The following is a 17,662-nucleotide window of genomic DNA, read 5'->3' on the forward strand; positions in this document are numbered from 1 at the left end:
TTTCACAATTCCTATACTCCAGATTAGCAATTAAGCTTTTGTCTCCAGTGGGTGTTTTAACCTCCAAGTCATAAGGTAACTTAATTGGCTTCAAGTCTATTCCATTCATGAAGTTAGGGTTTACAAAGGAATGAGTTGCACCCGGATCAATTAAAACCCTAGCTAGTCGATGAAAGATTGGAATTGTACCTTCCACCACCTCAGTTGCCTCAGGAACCTGTTGATGGTCCAGTGCATAAACCCTAGCCGGTACTTTCAGTCAGTTTCCTCCGGCACTGGTCTGCTTAGAAGTTGACTTTTCTGGCCTTTGAGCATTTCCTCCTGTCTTTGGTGATTTTGGACAATTGGTGACTTGATGCTCAGCACTACCACAAAACAAACATTTACCCAACTTCCTCCAGCAATCGTTCTCAGAGTGGTTGAATTCACCACAATACCCACAAGTGACTTGAGGAGTCACAGCCGATCCAGTAGAAGGTGCTTCCCTAACTTGAGTTGTCCCACTACGGCCCCCTCTAGTTAGAGCTCCCCTAGAAGCTCAGTAATCCTTGCTCCTCCATCTCCTCTTCCCGCTTTGGAAGGTTGTACATTCTTACTAGCCTGTCCAGAAGTTCGGCTAGAAAAGTTCCGTTTTCTGTTGTGGAAGTCTCTCACTTGAGATCTTGCACTCTCAACCCTCTGTACGTTCTCTAAAGCCTCGGTAAATGTAGAGATTTCGACCGCCGCTAAGCCCTCCTGGATTTCCACATTAAGTCCCTGAACAAACCGTCTAATCCTCTTCCGTTCATTGACCACTAGCTCAGGGACATACTTGAAAAGTTTAGTGAATTTCCCCTCGTACTCTGCTACGTTAAGGGTTCCTTGTTTCAACTTAATAAATTCATCCTCCCTCTTCTCTTGGATTAAGGGTGGGAGAAATTTCTCATTAAACTCCCTCGTGAAGTTGTCCCAAGTCCAGGGGGTTTGAGTTCTCTCCCATTTTCCTTTTGTCAGATCCCACCAAGCACGAGCTACTCCCTCAAATTGAAAAGCGGCAAAATTCACTCGCCTCTCCTCAGTGTAATCAAGAGCAGCAAATATGTTAGTCAGTCTCTCAAGCCAATTCTCTGCTCCTCGGGATCCGGTTCACCCATAAACTTAGGCGGGTTGAACTTTAGGAATCTCTCCAAGGCTCTATCCTCTCCTCTTTCCTGACCCCCAAGTTGGTTAAACGGTCCAGGGCCTTGTCTATCAACTAAGCGCTCTAGGATATCAGTCATCCTATTAATGGCAGTCGCCACTTGATTACTCTCAATATTTTCCTGACCTTGGGTCGGTCCAGTTGCCGATCCCTGGTCACCCCTTTGAGGTTGGGTCTGTCTAGTCCCTCGCCCACGACCTCGACCACCTCTTAGTCCTTCCATAATCTAGGCGTGCCTAGTGCAAGAAATAAATAAATTATGCGATACAAAGTAGAGAATAGGAACCAATCAAGCAAACATCGGAAATAACAATAATTTACATTGATTAGCATATCAAGTTCATACAATTAGCAAGTCATGGGGTAGTCACAAAAATATAGCACACAGGTGCCACAAGAGTACTTTTAGTCACAGAAGACTAAAGTAAACGCAAGTGCCTCAAAAATAGGCCACACAGCCATGCAAAATACAATGGCCTCAGCACTTAGCGTCACCCCAGCTAATTCTAGCTATACTAGTCAAAAGAGTCAAAAGAAAGGTCAAACTGCCTAGATCTAGTCCACAGTAGGACTATCAGGAGGAACCTCCTCCTCAGGATCCTCCTCCTCAGAGTCCTGAGTCACACCCATCGCCTAATCCACTAGCCTAGTGGCATCAGCTACGATATCGGAAGCCCGACTACGGACCTCCTCTCTCAACCTAGTAAGCTGAGCCCTAACACTCTGAAGCTCATCACGAACCACTGCAAATGTGGCCACCTCACCCTCGATCACCTCCTCGAGCTCGGCAATCCGCTCACCCTGAGCGCTAACCATCTGTCTAAGCTCGTCCACCTCTGCCTGAAGATCCCTGTTAAGATCCACTAGCTGACGATGCTCGTCGTCCAGAGCAAGCACAAGGTGGTTCAGGTAAGCAAAGGTAACCCTACACGCACATCGGGGATATCTGTTAGATGGGGAATAGCGTACTCGAACTCCCCCAGCTAGAGCCCGGTAGTAGATAGGCCTAGGAGGCACTATATGGCCATTCGCATGGCCATTCCCGTCAGCTGCCGGAACTCCATTTCCGTTTTCCATCCCTACAAAATAATAGCACTTTTCGGGTTAGAAATTTAAATCACTATCTAGTTCGGATATCCTGTAATGCATGCTTACTTATTCACTAATTCGTCTCCAAGTATCACTCGAGGTAAAACTAACTTAGTTGCTAGTTCGCCCCGAGTATCATTTTAGGTATGACTAAGTCATCCCATATCTAGTCTTAAAGGTAGAGTATCTAATATGGCCCCCATATAGATCTCTAACCTAGCGCTCTGATACCAACTGTGACGCCCCCACTTCTCTTTAAAGCGAACCAAAGAGTATCCGCGGGATGCCTGCCTAGCTCTCGCCAGGACTCAAGCAATTTCATTCAAGCTTAATGCTAGACCGAACGTCACAACAAGATAGAATAACATAAACACAATAATGCGGAAGCGTTCAAGCTTAACAATCATCCATTATCCAACCCATACATGGGGTGTTCAAAATACAACTCAAATCCCAAATATACGTCAGGCCCAAATATTACACTTCAATTTCAAAAGTACAACTCAAACTAAGGGCATAGCCAAAATATAATAGAAACCCTAAAACAAAAGTACATCAGGAGGGTTTCTCCACACTTCCCAGAGATTCAATCCTGTTAAGGAAAACAAATCTATAGGGTGAGCAAAACGCTCGTGAGGCCAGGAACACACATGCAAGCACGTAGTTCAAATAACAATCTCAATTACGAGCTAAACAATAATATATTTCAATAATTGACAATTTACCAAAGGAAATTTATCAAAAACAATTCAAGGATATAGTAGCTCTCAGGAGCTACGTTTCACTTGCTTTGCCGATGTCACTCGTATACCTTCTGTGACAGCCCCACCTTCCCCTAAGGCGAACCAAAGGGGTTAGCGGACTGCCTGCCCAGCTCTCGCCAGGACTACGGACAGATACATGCGATCTAAAACGTTTTGGGAAAGTAAAAGTGCGCTCGGACAAGCCGAATCGATCCGAAAGTCAACCAAACATCAACCAGACATAAATACATTGAAATTCAATATTTACAACCACATTGGCATGTCAAAAGCTATTCATCATAGATACACATATTCGGTTTGCCAATCAAAAGATGAACCCAATACATATTAGGGTTTCATGCAAAGAGCTATTCAAAATAGACATATACATGGCTCAATTTGGCAACCAACAAGTATGATCTTCCAAAATGATCATTTTCCTGTAAGGAAAACAAATGGAACGGAGTGAGCTCAAGCTCAGTGAGTTACTACCACATAAGCAACAAAGATCACTTAAGCATAACCGTTCATTTCAAGTATACAAATAAAAAGCAAAACAAATCGGTAAAAGGATACGGACGGCTCTCAAGAGCCCATTTCCACGCTTGCATTCTTGATCCAACCTTATTGACCCTCCGTCAATGTTAAAAGTACCAAACCGTAGACCTCACTTCACTTCCATTCCTTCCACCCAACATACCCCAACCGGGCCCGCACTCCAAGCAGTAACTTTAGGTGATACTCGAGTACACCGGAACCAAAGGTCTCATTACCACAAGATTCCCATTTCAGTCCCCGTGGCTAGTCAATTTTCACGACCAAGCCCTCGCTGGCTCGATTCAAGTGACTACCAACGGGGTTGAGCTCAGTAGTACAGTAGGGCCGTTGGATACTCGTCCAACCGACACCCAAACAATTTCCCATGAATGGAATTCAATATCTCATATAGCAAGTGCAATAATACAGTGAAACGGTAAACAGTCATTCACAGGAATAAAAGGAATGAGGGCGGTCAAGTACACCCTCACACTAATCATTTCCAATAGCCAAACAAGCCTTCAAGGCATCACAATCACATATAGCAAAGCCACATTATAAACATCCAAGTGAGTAGTATACTCACCACTCACGTAGGTGAGGTTTCATGCACCGCCGTCCAAAGTACGTCGTGCACTAACGTCACGCCCTAGAACATGTAAACAAATACCATAAGACTAGATAACGAGTCATAAATCCAAGCCAATCACAACCCCAATAGGGTTTCATATGCATATATAAGCATAATAGCAAACCAGAAATTTCAGCAATGCACTAACTTGACCTCAACAAAAAAACAGTTTTCGTCTTCCTTTTGCGGTAATGGCACAAAATGCGCTACGCTTATCGGATGAGGGTGTAAGACCCACCATCTCGAAGCTAAAATACAGGGCTACAACAATGTAGAAGGCCACTCAGTCAAAATCCTAGCACAACTAGGTCAAACATGCAGAATACCAAACCAGAACCGAGATTGCAGGTTTACAAATCACACAATGCTGTAATTAGTCCAACTCAGTCTATACAGGTCCAAATGCATTGATTCCAAAGGCATATGATAGCTAAGACATCAAGATACATTTCATCAGGAGACACCAACATCCAAATCCAAACCAATTCCAGTCAAAACAGACGATTACAAGCGCAGTTCGTACATTCTGATCAACCAGAACAGCAACAGTAAAATCGACATATCTCATTCTACACTACTCCAATTGCCCTGAAATTTTACAGGAATCTCAAACAAATCAATACCTACAACTTTCATGTTTTAAGAAAAGGCCAATTCGGCCTCTAACCATATGATCCAAAACCGGACAGAAAAGGGGGTTATGAAACCCTAACTTTTCACATTTCAATCCAAACCCAAAATTGGTTGCAATTTCCTATCATACACACCTACCAGAGTCATAACCCCTCATTACCAACCATCATAAATAACCACAACACCATGATCACATTAAACCAGAAAATTCCTCAAAAAAATAAAAACTTCACCAATTCATTCCAAACCAAGAAATAAACCACAATTTTCAACATTATAGCCACCATTAGGCACAAATTAAACATCATTAGGTGTAAGAGGAAGTGTAATCATCACTTACCTAGTAAACAAGAGAGAGGGAGTTGTAGAACACCTTAGCTTCTCCAAAAAACTTCACCAAAACACTCACTAGCACCAAATGGAAGACTTTTATGGAGTAGAAACTAGTTGATGCAATTGGTTTGGAAGATTGAGCTAAATGGAAGCTTGAAAATTGGAGAAATCTTCTTCCTTCTTGAGCTTAAGAGAGTCGGCCACCAAGGAGTGAAAAATGGTGATTTTTAGTCAATTTTTGAGATATTTAACTTAAGGGTAAAAAGTCAAAAAGTCCAACCAATGAGAAAGTGCCACTTGGCACTCTATTAAATGCATTTCTATCCTTTAAATCTCTCTCACATCAATCAAATCACCTCCTCTTCTTATCTCTTAACACCCGATAATTTCACTCAGTATCCGGAACTTAATCTTATTTGGCCGAATTTTTCCGAACTTTTCGCACTAGTGGGGCCCACGTCCATAATCTATCCGTAATTTTTTCAAAAACTACCCATACCCATAAAATCCACCAAGAAAATTTTCCTAAGCCAGAAAATGCAGAAAACATGCAATTAAAGGGGAAAAACCCTAGGAAAAATATTAGGGAAATACGGGTTCTCACACTCTCTCTCCCCCTTAAAAGAATTTCGTCCTCGAAATTTCTCACCTTAACTACCCAAGAGGTTTGGATACTTCTTCCGTATTTCTTCTTCCACTGACAGCACTCGATTTCAACGTCGGAGGACAGAGTTACCGCCGAAACACTATCGCTGGACAGAGCTACACGAAAACAGTTTTCCAGCTTGACTAGTTTCACAAAGAAATTCATTTGCCCAACCAAACCTCAATATTTTCCAATGAAAATTTTTACACAACTAATGCAACATATAAACATCATATTCAAGCCATTAGATCATCAAAAATTGGCCTTAAAATAACCGAACAAGGCAGGGGCAAAATCGGAAATTTCTATCCCATGAGTTCCTTGAAGTTTCTACTAATTATACACCATTAATCCACCATTTCAAACACTAAACCAACATTATAAATATCATCAACCACAAAATCAGCAACAACCCAAGAGTGGGAGTTCATAGAGCCCACTTTCCAATTTTTCAACAATATCAAGTCATCCACTTACATGCAAGTGCTTAGAGATGCATTTCTACTACCATAAATCAAGTTTAAGGTGTTGGACCATGGTATACCTTCTTGGTGTTCTTAGATCAGAATTTTCGGCCCTTCAAATGCTCCAAGAAAATCGTGAAAGCTCTCCTTCTTCCTAGCTAAATGGTCTCTCCAAGTGATAGGCTAGGTGTAGTTCAAATTTGGTGGGATTTGAATGAGTTTTTGTGAAGATTTGTGAAGTAAAATTGAGAGAGCAAATGTTAGTTTCTCCAATGCTGCTGGCCGAACCAAGAGAGAGAGGAGGGAGAGTGATTTTGATCAAAATTGGCTTCCTTGAGAGGCTACAAGCTTGTGGCCTCAAATCACCCATAAGTCAACTCTTCATAGGGTGCGTTTGGCGCTATTAGGGCTCGATTTTCTCTCGCGTTTGGTTCACTAGTGCACTAAACCTCTAATGCACTTGTAATCATATAAATATTATTCACTCTTAATTGTCCCGAAATAAGGGTTTAAAGTCCCTCAAATAAAGTCGCGCGTGTGAAAACGCGTACCGTCCATCTGAACGCTATGACGCGAAACCTTCGAAAAATTCTTATAACGATTATACTACTAACTATCACTTGAGCACTTAAACATAAAATTACCTATTTTAGGACTATTGTACAAGTCTCCAATATTCCAAGCTTATCGTACTCTCAAGCAGATAAAATTTCCAAGCACTATTCACTATTTTCACTAAACGCGCTTCCGGAAATTAATTTTTGAAATGAGACACTATAAAATTATAACGAAATTATAATAAAATATATTTAGGTCCAATAAGACTAGAAAATATTATTCGTGGCAAAAATCCAAATAAATAATTAATCGAGCCAAAATTAGGGCTTAAAAATAATAGTTTTTTTTTTGTTTTTTTTTACGAGTCCTCACATTTGTGGCATCTATTTGCTCTTAGTTGGGAACAAGAAATCTTGGGGTGAAGAAGGTCCCAAGAGTTCGGTAGTTCGCCGATTCAAGTTGTACATGAGTCAGGTTTAGAATGTCATGACACAGTTTGATTCCTATCTACCGTTGGTGTTAAAGGAGAACTGTGATGAGCCAACCCAGTCTGTGGCCCTAGCACCGCATACACATGAAGGAGAGATCTGATTGTAATGAGGATCAAGATAGGCCCATAAAAACCCGAAAAGTAAATTTAAGACCAGCATAGAGGTATGCCTGTGATTGCCCACATGATATTATAAACTAGATGACTCTGAGATGAGTTGTAGCCTCAACAAGTCTTTCACCAACTATAGTAACCCAAAGTAGAAAAGCGCAACCCCAGCCAAAGACTGTCCATTTAGACCAGTTATCACTACTGATAAGAAGTAAAGAAAGCAGCTAGCTGAGGACTTAGAATGCTATTCCTAGTTGCCACTAGCCACCAGCCATAAGAATAGATGGAGAAAGTAGAAAAGATGAGGAGGAAAAAGATGGATGCAAAGAGAATGATGGAAAATGGCTTGAAGAAAACCTAAATGACTATTATTTGAATTGATTAATAAAGAGTACTAATATTTTGGGACTAGTAACTAGTAGACTATATATAGCAAAACTGTGATTGTAGGCCACCATTTGAAACAATTATTTGTCAAATATATATTTAAAAATTCGTGGAATATAATTAATTGCTTTTGTACATCCATGGTTTAGGTGGTGTAATGAAGTTAAATGTACAATTGTCTAACTATAATTGGACAATAAATTTGAGTGTTTGAATTTTGAGTGATAATTATTTTGAGTAAATATTACATGTGTACAATTAGCAAAAATTTCTTGCAAAGTAAATTAGATCAAAGAAAGAAAGGTGAATATGTGTAAACTCGCCTTACCGATGAAGACATCTGGAAAGATTCCTTGAATATGTGTGAGATGAAGACATTTAGAAATATGCTTGATTACTTTGTACTATTACACCATTACACCAATCCATGGTCATCGTGTGTTGTTCCGATGGTACGAAATATTGTAAAGAATTATAGTCTTTGGTTATTACTGAAATAAAACTCTAGAAACTCAAGAAAAAACTATCCATATCTTCAGAAGTTTTCTTTTTCCTTTTAGCCATAGCTATAGAAGTTAAAAAAACTATTTTTTATAATGATAAAAAAGAGGGGAGCCTCTTTTTATATCATTTTGGTAAAGCAGCAAAAATGCTACAAGCATCAAAGGTTATATCTTCTAACTTCTTGCATGAGACGTATAAAAGGTATACATTTGTAGTTGATCAAATAATATCATGAATTATATATATCGTTGAAAAATGCAAACACCATAATATTGTTTTGTGTGATGTGATTAAGATTGGATCGCACTGCTTTAAAAAAAAAAGAAAAATGAAAAACTGAGAGTTAGAATCACATCAAGTACTTCATTATCTCTTTTTTTTTTGTTTTTTTTAATCAAATTAAAATTTTATTGCTGCAACCAACAAAAATACCCAGATCGGGTCCACCCATTTCCAGGAGTACAAATTCAAACCCTGACCAAACCCCCCACCCCCTACCGCCGGCACCTATGAAAGCTTGGGAACCCGTACACATCCAAGGTAATGTCCCCCTCACCAACCTAGGTAAAGCACTATAACCCTCATAAATGCTAGTATGCCCATCCTCCACTCCCGCGTTAGACAACCTGTCCGCCGGCTTGTTTGCCTCCCGATAGCAATGAGACACGACATCAAAATACCGTCCATATTGCTGCAGCTCTCGTAGCTCCTTCTGCAATCGCCAAGGACATCTAACCTTCCCCTGAATAATCCGTACCAACACCATTGAGTCAGACTCCAGATGCAACCTAACTAAACCACGGGATACACCTAATCTAACACCAAAGAGAAGCGCTTTGAGTTCCGCCTGAAGGCTCGTAGCCTCCCCAAAAAGGCACGAGAAGCCAAGCAGGAACCTCCCCTCAGAATCCCTGAACAAACCCCCACCGCCACTTCTCCCCGGATTACCTCTTGAGCAACCATCGGTATTCAGCTTCATTACCGTCCGAGTCGGACCTTCCCAACGAACCTCCCGTATAATAACCTTGCGTCGCAACCTACCTATCATTTCAAAAAAACCAATTCGTGAACTACAAGGCAGAGATATCTCTCGAAACTGGAGATAGACGCATTCTCTCAACTCCAAGAAAATCCGATCACAAACATGCACTACTGAGTCTAGCTTCCCCTCAAAGATCCACATATTCCACATCTTCCATAAATTCCAACAAATTAACGATGGCAATATGCGGTGAACGAACCCAAGGTATGGGTTCGCATTAGGTTTAACCCACCAACTCATCACCTTATGTCTAATCGTGAGAGCCTCACTAAATCCGCCGATGATACCCTCAAAGCAACCCCAAACCTGCCTAGCCACCTCCCCCGTACAAAAAATGTGACTAGTAGTTTCTGGGGATAGGCTTAGAGAGCAATAAAAGCACTTAGAAGGGCCCAAGAACCCAAACTTGTGTAACACATCCATCAGCGGCAACCTACCATACATCAAGCGCAGCATGAAGAAAGAAATCTTGGATGGCAAGGCCTGATGCCACAAAGAACCAAATAGTCTGGAAACATTACCTCCTTGACGCACTATCCCATATGCTGATGTAATAGTAAACGCACCTGAATTAGTGGGGGCCGAGACCATTTCATCCGCCTCCGCCGTTGTATGGGGAGCCTCCCTCAGCACCCGTGAAACCCATTCCGATGGTAACACCCTACTTAAGCACTGCAAATCCCACCTGCCTTCCACAACAAAGTCTGTAACCGAGTGCTCCTGAAACGAGTCCACCTGCCTACATAGTAGCTCCGCTCCCAACCAATTGTCATGCCAAAAGCTTGAAGACCCACTGCCCAGTGACCATCGAATATTCTCCTCCGCTACCCCTTGAGCGTGCACCATCCTCTTCCAAGTGTGCGACTGCCCTGGAGAGAAATCCGAGCAGCAAGGATGCATCCCCTGGCAATACTTCCGGTGCATGAACTCAGCCCATAAAGACCGGCGCAGCCTAAAATTCCACCATAACTTCAAAGAGAAGGCATCAAACACATGCTGCAAGGACCGAACTCCCGCACCGCCCTCCGGGTAAGGCTTGCATAGCTGACTCCATTTAATCCAATGAAATCTCGGACCAACCTCAGAGGAACCCCATAGGAAATCAGCAAAAATTTGCTCCAACATGACAAACGTCCCTTGAGAGGGGTTGGCGGCTGCAAAAAAAATGAATCGGCATGGACGCCAACACACTCCGTATCAGCACCAACTTCCCACCTGAAGATAAGAGTCTCTCCTTCCACGACAAAACCCTACTTGCAATCGAGGTACAAATCGCAGAGAAATAACTCTTCCTCCGCCTTCCCGAGTAAAGTGGGCACCCTAAATACGTCACCGGAAATGATTGGGAGCGAAATCCCGTGACCTGTGCTATAACTCGTCTCCGCACCTCCGACAGGCTAGAATGGGGTAGAAAACCACTTTTTTGATGGTTTACCTTTTGCCCCGAAATCGACGTATAGTCCTCTAACACCTGCATCACCAACTGAAGTGATCTTTTCATGCCGCTCGAGAAAATAATGATATCATCAGCATGAGCTAGGTGCGTGACCACCGGGCATCCCTTCGGAACCCTGAAAGGGATGAAACCCTGACGCCTACTCAAGGAGTTAAGATGAAGAGAGAGAACCTCAACGCACAAAACAAACAAACCTGGTGAGATTGGATCCCCCTGACGAATCCCACGGCTAGATTTAAAGAAACCTTGGGGTGCCTCGTTGACAATAACTGAGAACCACACATTCGAGATCAGCCTCCATATCATATCAATCCACACTTCACAAAAACCGAAATGCCTCAACACCTGAATCAAAAATGGCCAACAAACCCTATCGTAGGCTTTGGCCATGTCGATCTTCAAAACAACATTACCCTCTCTACTAGCTTTCCCAATATCTGTAATAAGCTCCTGAGCTAATTAAACATTATCAAAAATTTGTCTACCCTGTACAAATCCACTTTGCTGAGGCGATATGATGCTGGGCAACACCCTGGCCAATCGAATCGCTAAGATCTTGGAGAGCACTTTATTAAGAAAATTTGTGAGAACCCGTTTTTCCCTAATAATTTTCCTAGGGTTTTTCCCCTTTAATGGCATGTTTTCTGCATTTTCTGGCTTAGGAAATTTTCCTGGTGAATTTTATGAGTAATTATAGTTTTTAGATGATTTTTCTAGTATTGGAGAGTTTTTGAAAAATTAAGGATATATATCGGACGTGGGACCCACTAGTGCGAAAAGTTCGGAAAAATTCGGCCAATTAGGTTAAATTCCGGATACTGTGTAAAATTTATCGGGTGTTAAGAGATAAGTAGAGTGTGTGAAATGATTGATGTGAGAGAAAAGAAATGATAGGAATGCATTAATGAGGTGCCAAGTGTCATGGTATCATTGGATAGGATTTAAGAGTTACTATTCCAATTTTTGACTTTTTTGACCAAAAGGTTAAATATCTTAAAAATTGCTCAAAATTCACTCATTTTTACTCCTCCATGGCCGGCTCTCTTAAGCTCAAGAAGGAAGAGGATTTCTTCAATTTTCAAGCTCCCAACTAGCACAAATCATCCAAACCACTTACCTAAATTAGTTTCTACTCCATATTATCCTTCCATTAGGTGCTAGTAAGTTGATTAATGAAGTTTTCTTGGAGAGCTAAGGTGTCCTACAACTCCCTCTCTCTTGTTTACTTGGTAAGTAGTGATTGACTATCCTCTTACACCTAATGATGTTGAATTTATGCCTAATGGTGGCTATTGTGTTAGAAATTGTGGTTTATTTCTTGGTTTGAAGTGATTTGGTTAAGTTTTTATTTTTTTGAGGAATTTTCTGGTTTTATGTGATCTTGATGGTGTGGTTGTTTTTGATGGTTGGTAATAAGGGGCTATGGCTCTAGTAGGTGCATATGATAGGAAATTGCAATCAATTTTGGGTTTGGATTGAAATGAGAAAAGTTAGGGTTGATAACCCCCAACTCTGTCCGGTTTTGGATCATAGGGTTAGAGGCCGAATTGTACTTTACTCAAAACATGAAAGTTGTAGGTATTGATGATTTTGAAGTGCCTGAAAAATTTCAGGGCATTTGGAGTAGTGTAGAGTGAGTTATGCCATTTTTACTGTTGCTGTTCTGGGTGATCAGAATGTTCGAACTGCGATTGTAATCGTATGTTTTGACTGGAATTGGTTTGGATTTTGTTGTTGGTGTCTTCTGATGAAATGTATCTTGATGTCTTAGCTATCATATGCCTTTGGAATCAATGCATTTGGACCTGTATAGACTGAGATAGACGAATTACAGTTTTGTGTGATTTGGGAACCTGCAATTACGGTTCTGGCTTGGTTTTCTGCATTTTTGACCTAGTTGTGCTAGGATTTGGACTGAGTGGCCTTCTACATTGTTCTAGCCCTGTCTCTTAGCTTCGCGATGGTGGGTCTTACACCCTCATCCGATAATCGTAGTGAAATTGGTGCCATTACCGCATTAGGAGGCCAAAACTGTTTTTGTTGTTGGGTCAAATGAGTTACATTTCCTGATTTTCTGGTTTGCTATAATGCTTGTATATGTTTGCAAAACCCTATTGGGGTTGTGATTGGCATTGTTTTGTGACTCGTTATCGAGTCTCATTGCATTTGTTTACGTGTTCTAGGGCGTGACGGTGGTTCACGACATTCTCCTGACGGAAGTGCATGAAATAGCACTGAATTGATTGGTGAGTATACTACTCACTTAAATGTTACTACGTGGCTTTGTTATATGTGAATGTGATGCCTTGAAGGCTTATTTGGCTATTGGAAGTGATTGAGGTGAGGGTGTACTTGACCGCCCTCACCCCCTTGTGATTCCATTCATGACTGTTTACTGTTTCACTGAAAGACTGCACTTGCTATATGAGATATTGAATTCCATTCATGGAAAACTGATTTGGTGTCGTTTGGACGAATATCCAACGGCCTTACTGTATTACTGAGCTCAACCCCGTAGGTAGTCAATTGAATCGAGCCGGCGAGGGCTTGGTTGTGAAAATTGACATGCCACGGGGACTGTACTGGGGAATCTTGTAGTAATGAGACTCTTGATTCCGGTATACTCGAGTATTACCAAAATGACTGATTGGAGTGCGGGCCCGGTTGGGGTATGTTTGGTGGAAGGAATGGAGTGAAGTGAGGTCTACGGTCGGGTATTCTTAAACATTGACGGAGGGTCAATGAGATTGGATCAAGAATGTAAGCGTGGAAATGGGCTCTTGAGAGCCATCCGTATCCTTTTACCGACTTGTTTTAATTCTTAATTGTGTACTCGAAATGAAAGATTATACTTATATGATCCTTGTGCTTATGTGGTAGTAACTCACTGGGCTTAAGCTCATTCCGTTCCATTTGTTTTCCTTACAGGAAAATGACCACTTTTGGAAAGGTTATACTTGTTGGTTGTCAAGTTGAGCTCATGTAAATGCATCTTTTGGATAGCTCTTCGAATGAAACCCTTATGTGTATTGGGTTCACTTTCTTTTGATTGGCAAACCGAACATGTATATTCGTAGTGAATGATTTTTGATATGCCGTTTTGGCTTGAAAATGTTACATTTCAATGTGTGTATGTTTGGTTGAATTTTGGATGAACTCGTATTTCAAACGGCGAAAGAAAAATTTTGGCTACTCTCGGCCTAGTATCTGGATTCTGACGTGTCCAGCACTATTCATCTTCGGCTTCGAATTTCGTTTTTATTTATTTTGTGATTTTGACATATTTGCGCACGTTGGTATGTTCCGGGTATGTTCCGGAACGTAATAGATCGACGTAAACTGATCCGTTAGTCCTGGCGAGAGCTGGGCAGGCAGTCCGCTAACCCTTTTGGTTCGCCTTAGGGGAAAGTGGGGCTGTTACAAGTGGTATCAGAGCCACTTCGCGTGGTCTCTGCGCGGAGTGAGACTGGGCCAAGTGGTGTTGTGGTCCTAATTTCATGAATATGTCTAAGTGCTCGTTTGAGCGTAAGTTATGAACCGGGCATGTGATAAGTGTACGAATCATTATCATGGGACTCAAGGAAGCTAGGTATGTATGTCGGGTAGGAATCTTTAATAAGGATGGTTTACTCTTGGGACCGGCCGGCTCGAGATGTGAATTATCTTAGACGAGATTCTTGCGCCCGGATACGAAAGATATGAAGGCCTAGGTTAGAAAGGATTTGGTGAACTAGAAAGGTGATTCTATGGAACTTCGTGTGGTTTGTTCGGGTGGTTAAGCGTGATCGACCTTGATTAAGATATAAATATTTGGACGAATCCCTAGAAGGGGAAAAGCTTTTCGTGAGTTCTTTTGCACTTGTGACCTAGTTGTTCATAGTACTTTTTGAGGACCCTATTGTTTCATGCAATGACTTCGTATGTACTTGACTGACTGTTCTGTATGATTGCTTAACCTGGTTATGTGATCTATGTATACGTGTTATGTGTTTAAATGCTCTTCGCAGTAAATGTTTGAGTTGCTTATTCTTGTTTCATTGTTCCTGTCTGGTGCTACGGAAAGGAGGGTTAGGTGCCCTTTAACAGTATATTTATTTGATGACCTAGATTGACTTAGATTGATGGAAGGCACTCGGAGTGGTCGAGGCCGTGGACGCAGAACTAGACAACCTACACCGGTTAGGGGTATGGGGGAAACCTCTACTGGACCACTGGACCATGACTATTTGATAAGTTGGATTGGCGTGATACTTAGTACTTGAATTTGATAAGTGATTTACAAGATCATGGCTTTGGGAATGACAAATTGGACCTGGTGAATATGAGTTGGAGTATATGGAATTCTACTGCTTGATTGGTTTCTGAGCGATATCTTGACTGGATTTATATAGGAGTTAGAATGTCGAGGACGACATTCTTTTAAGGGGGAGAGAGTGTGAGAACCCGTTTTTCCCTAATAATTTTCCTAGGGTTTTTCCCCTTTAATGGCATGTTTTCTGCATTTTCTGGCTTAGGAAATTTTCCTGGTGAATTTTATGAGTAATTATAGTTTTTAAATGATTTTTCTAGTATTGGAGAGTTTTTGAAAAATTAAGGATATATATCGGACGTGGGACCCACTAGTGCGAAAAGTTCGGAAAAATTCGGCCAATTAGGTTAAATTCCGGATACTGTGTAAAATTTATCGGGTGTTAAGAGATAAGTAGAGTGTGTGAAATGATTGATGTGAGAGAAAAGAAAGGATAGGAATGCATTAATGAGGTGCCAAGTGTCACGGTATCATTGGATAGGATTTAAGAGTTACTATTCCAATTTTTGACTTTTTTGACCAAAAGGTTTGAATGGCTCAGCCGAGAATAAAGTTTTAAAATACTCAACTGCCTTCACTGCAATCCGATCCTTCTCTGTTAACCAAACCCCATTCGCATCTTTGATTCGATGAATTACCGCTTTCGCCCTACGCTCCGTAACTATAGAGTGGAAATATTTAGAATTTTTGTCCCCCTCCCTAATCCATTTCACCCTCATCTTTTGTCTCCAGTAACCTTCCTCTATCATTAGCGAGTTCCTCAACCCCGCCCGCGTCTCCTGAAGAGCAAGGAGATTTGATTCTGAAGGATCACTATCAAAAAGACCCTCCAACCTCAGTACCTCCCCCCCAGCCTTCCTTACCCCCTCAAAAATATCCCCAAACGAATCCCTAGACCACAATTGCACCTGCCGTTTGACCTCCCGCAACTTGGCAGCTAATCTCTGCAGGGGCGGGCTAAAAAAAGTTCCCTCCCAAGCTTGTCGAATAACTCCCAAAAGCTCCGGCTTAGTCATCCATATATTCAGGAATCGAAAGGACTTTAGTTTATTATCCAATCTAGACAGTGCTGTCAAGAGTAAGAGAGCATGATCCGAGGGGTCCCGCCCCAAATGTTGCACCGTAAAATTATAATCTAAGGAAGACGCATGCTGATTATATAACAATCTGTCTAGCCTTTTCCAAATACGCACACTCCCCCCTCTATTATTACACCATGTGAATTTCGAACCCGAAAATCCAGCATCTCTTACCCTAGCAGAAGCCATGAAACAGATAAAATCCAACCCCTCCCCCAATCGAAAAGGTAAGCCACCCCGCTTCTCCTCCTCACTAACTATGACATTAAAATCCCCAACCAGGAACCATGGAGCATCGATCGGGTTATCTAGTAGTAACATAGACCAAAGCGACCTTCTATCCTGTTCATTACACTTTGCATGCACAAACGAAAAAACCATAGGACCATCTATCATAGGCGATTGTATTTTAAGCGACAAATGCTGACTCGACTCACCCAAGTGATCACAAACAAGTGAATTTTGATAGAACACCTAGATAGAACCTTCACTGTTAGTAATGCACCTATCCATCCTCAATTTTAACCGTATCCATTGAATGTCCCCCACACACACCTTAGGTTCACAGATAGCAACTAACTGAAGTGAAGACTCAGCAATTAAACTTTTTAACCGACGAAGGTTTGGAGCACGCGAGATACCCCGAATATTCCAAAAAAGGAACTTAATCATCAGACAAAGCAGCAAAAGAGTTATTGGACAGCTTTGCCTTAGAGCGTAAAGAGCGATCAGTAGGGAATGTTACACGCGTACCTCTACGTTTGGATTGCGCCATTTGCTTCCCTCCCTCCTCTCCCTGCACCTTTTCCTGAACCTGCTGTATAATAGGGTCTAGATTGAAAATATCCACCACCAAGGAACCAAAATCCCTCTCTACCGCCCCAACCTCACCTCTTGGAGATAGATTTCCAGCACTTCGTTCCGCCGTAGCCACCTCTTCCTCCCCCACCGTTGCATCCTCCTCCACCGTGAGGTCACCTGCCTCTCCAACTGCCTCCTGATCAGTAGCTATGTCCTTCAAGGGAGATGACAGCAGCCTGCCCCCTAAATCTGGTGCAAGGAAAACGCCACACCCATGCTGCATCTCTCCATGCAAAAGCGCAGCTGTCCCTGCAGCAGACCTTGGCAACTCTAAACGCTGACCTGCATGTCCAGCTGCCTCCTCACTTGCCCCCTTCTCCAACGAACCCAGTACCATCCCTTCACCCACGGTTGCAGACTGATCCGTCCCACTGACAGGCGCCGCCGACCCTGGTCCAGTAATAGGCTCCATACCAGGAGCCTGTCTCTCCACTTCAGGAGGCGCTGCCATCACCCCAAGCTGCGCTTTGTCCGTCGGCTGCGTCAACTGCACCTCTGCTGTCCGTGGCGCTGGATGGAGTAGTCGACAATCTTCATGACCATGGCTTTGGCGAAAGCAATGAGAGCAATACCTAGGAACATGTTCTGGAACCAGCTGCTACCAAAAAC

At 42.2% G+C, this 17,662-nt stretch overlaps 1 protein-coding gene across 1 annotated transcript; it reads right to left on the reverse strand.

The window, feature by feature from the left end:
• Positions 1-1,813: 1,813 nt before the first annotated feature.
• Positions 1,814-16,588, reverse strand: LOC140016428 (uncharacterized). Its single transcript, XM_072069944.1, has 4 exons — positions 15,686-16,588; positions 10,618-11,254; positions 8,867-10,502; positions 1,814-2,105 (listed from the first exon to the last, which is right to left on the reverse strand). Exons 1-4 carry the CDS (start codon positions 16,586-16,588, stop codon positions 1,814-1,816), a joined length of 3,468 nt encoding a protein of 1,155 aa, XP_071926045.1.
• Between the last annotated feature and the right edge of the window lie 1,074 nt (positions 16,589-17,662).

This window comes from Coffea arabica, chromosome 1e, assembly GCF_036785885.1.
Source record: "Coffea arabica cultivar ET-39 chromosome 1e, Coffea Arabica ET-39 HiFi, whole genome shotgun sequence".
Taxonomy (NCBI): Eukaryota; Viridiplantae; Streptophyta; class Magnoliopsida; order Gentianales; family Rubiaceae; genus Coffea; species Coffea arabica.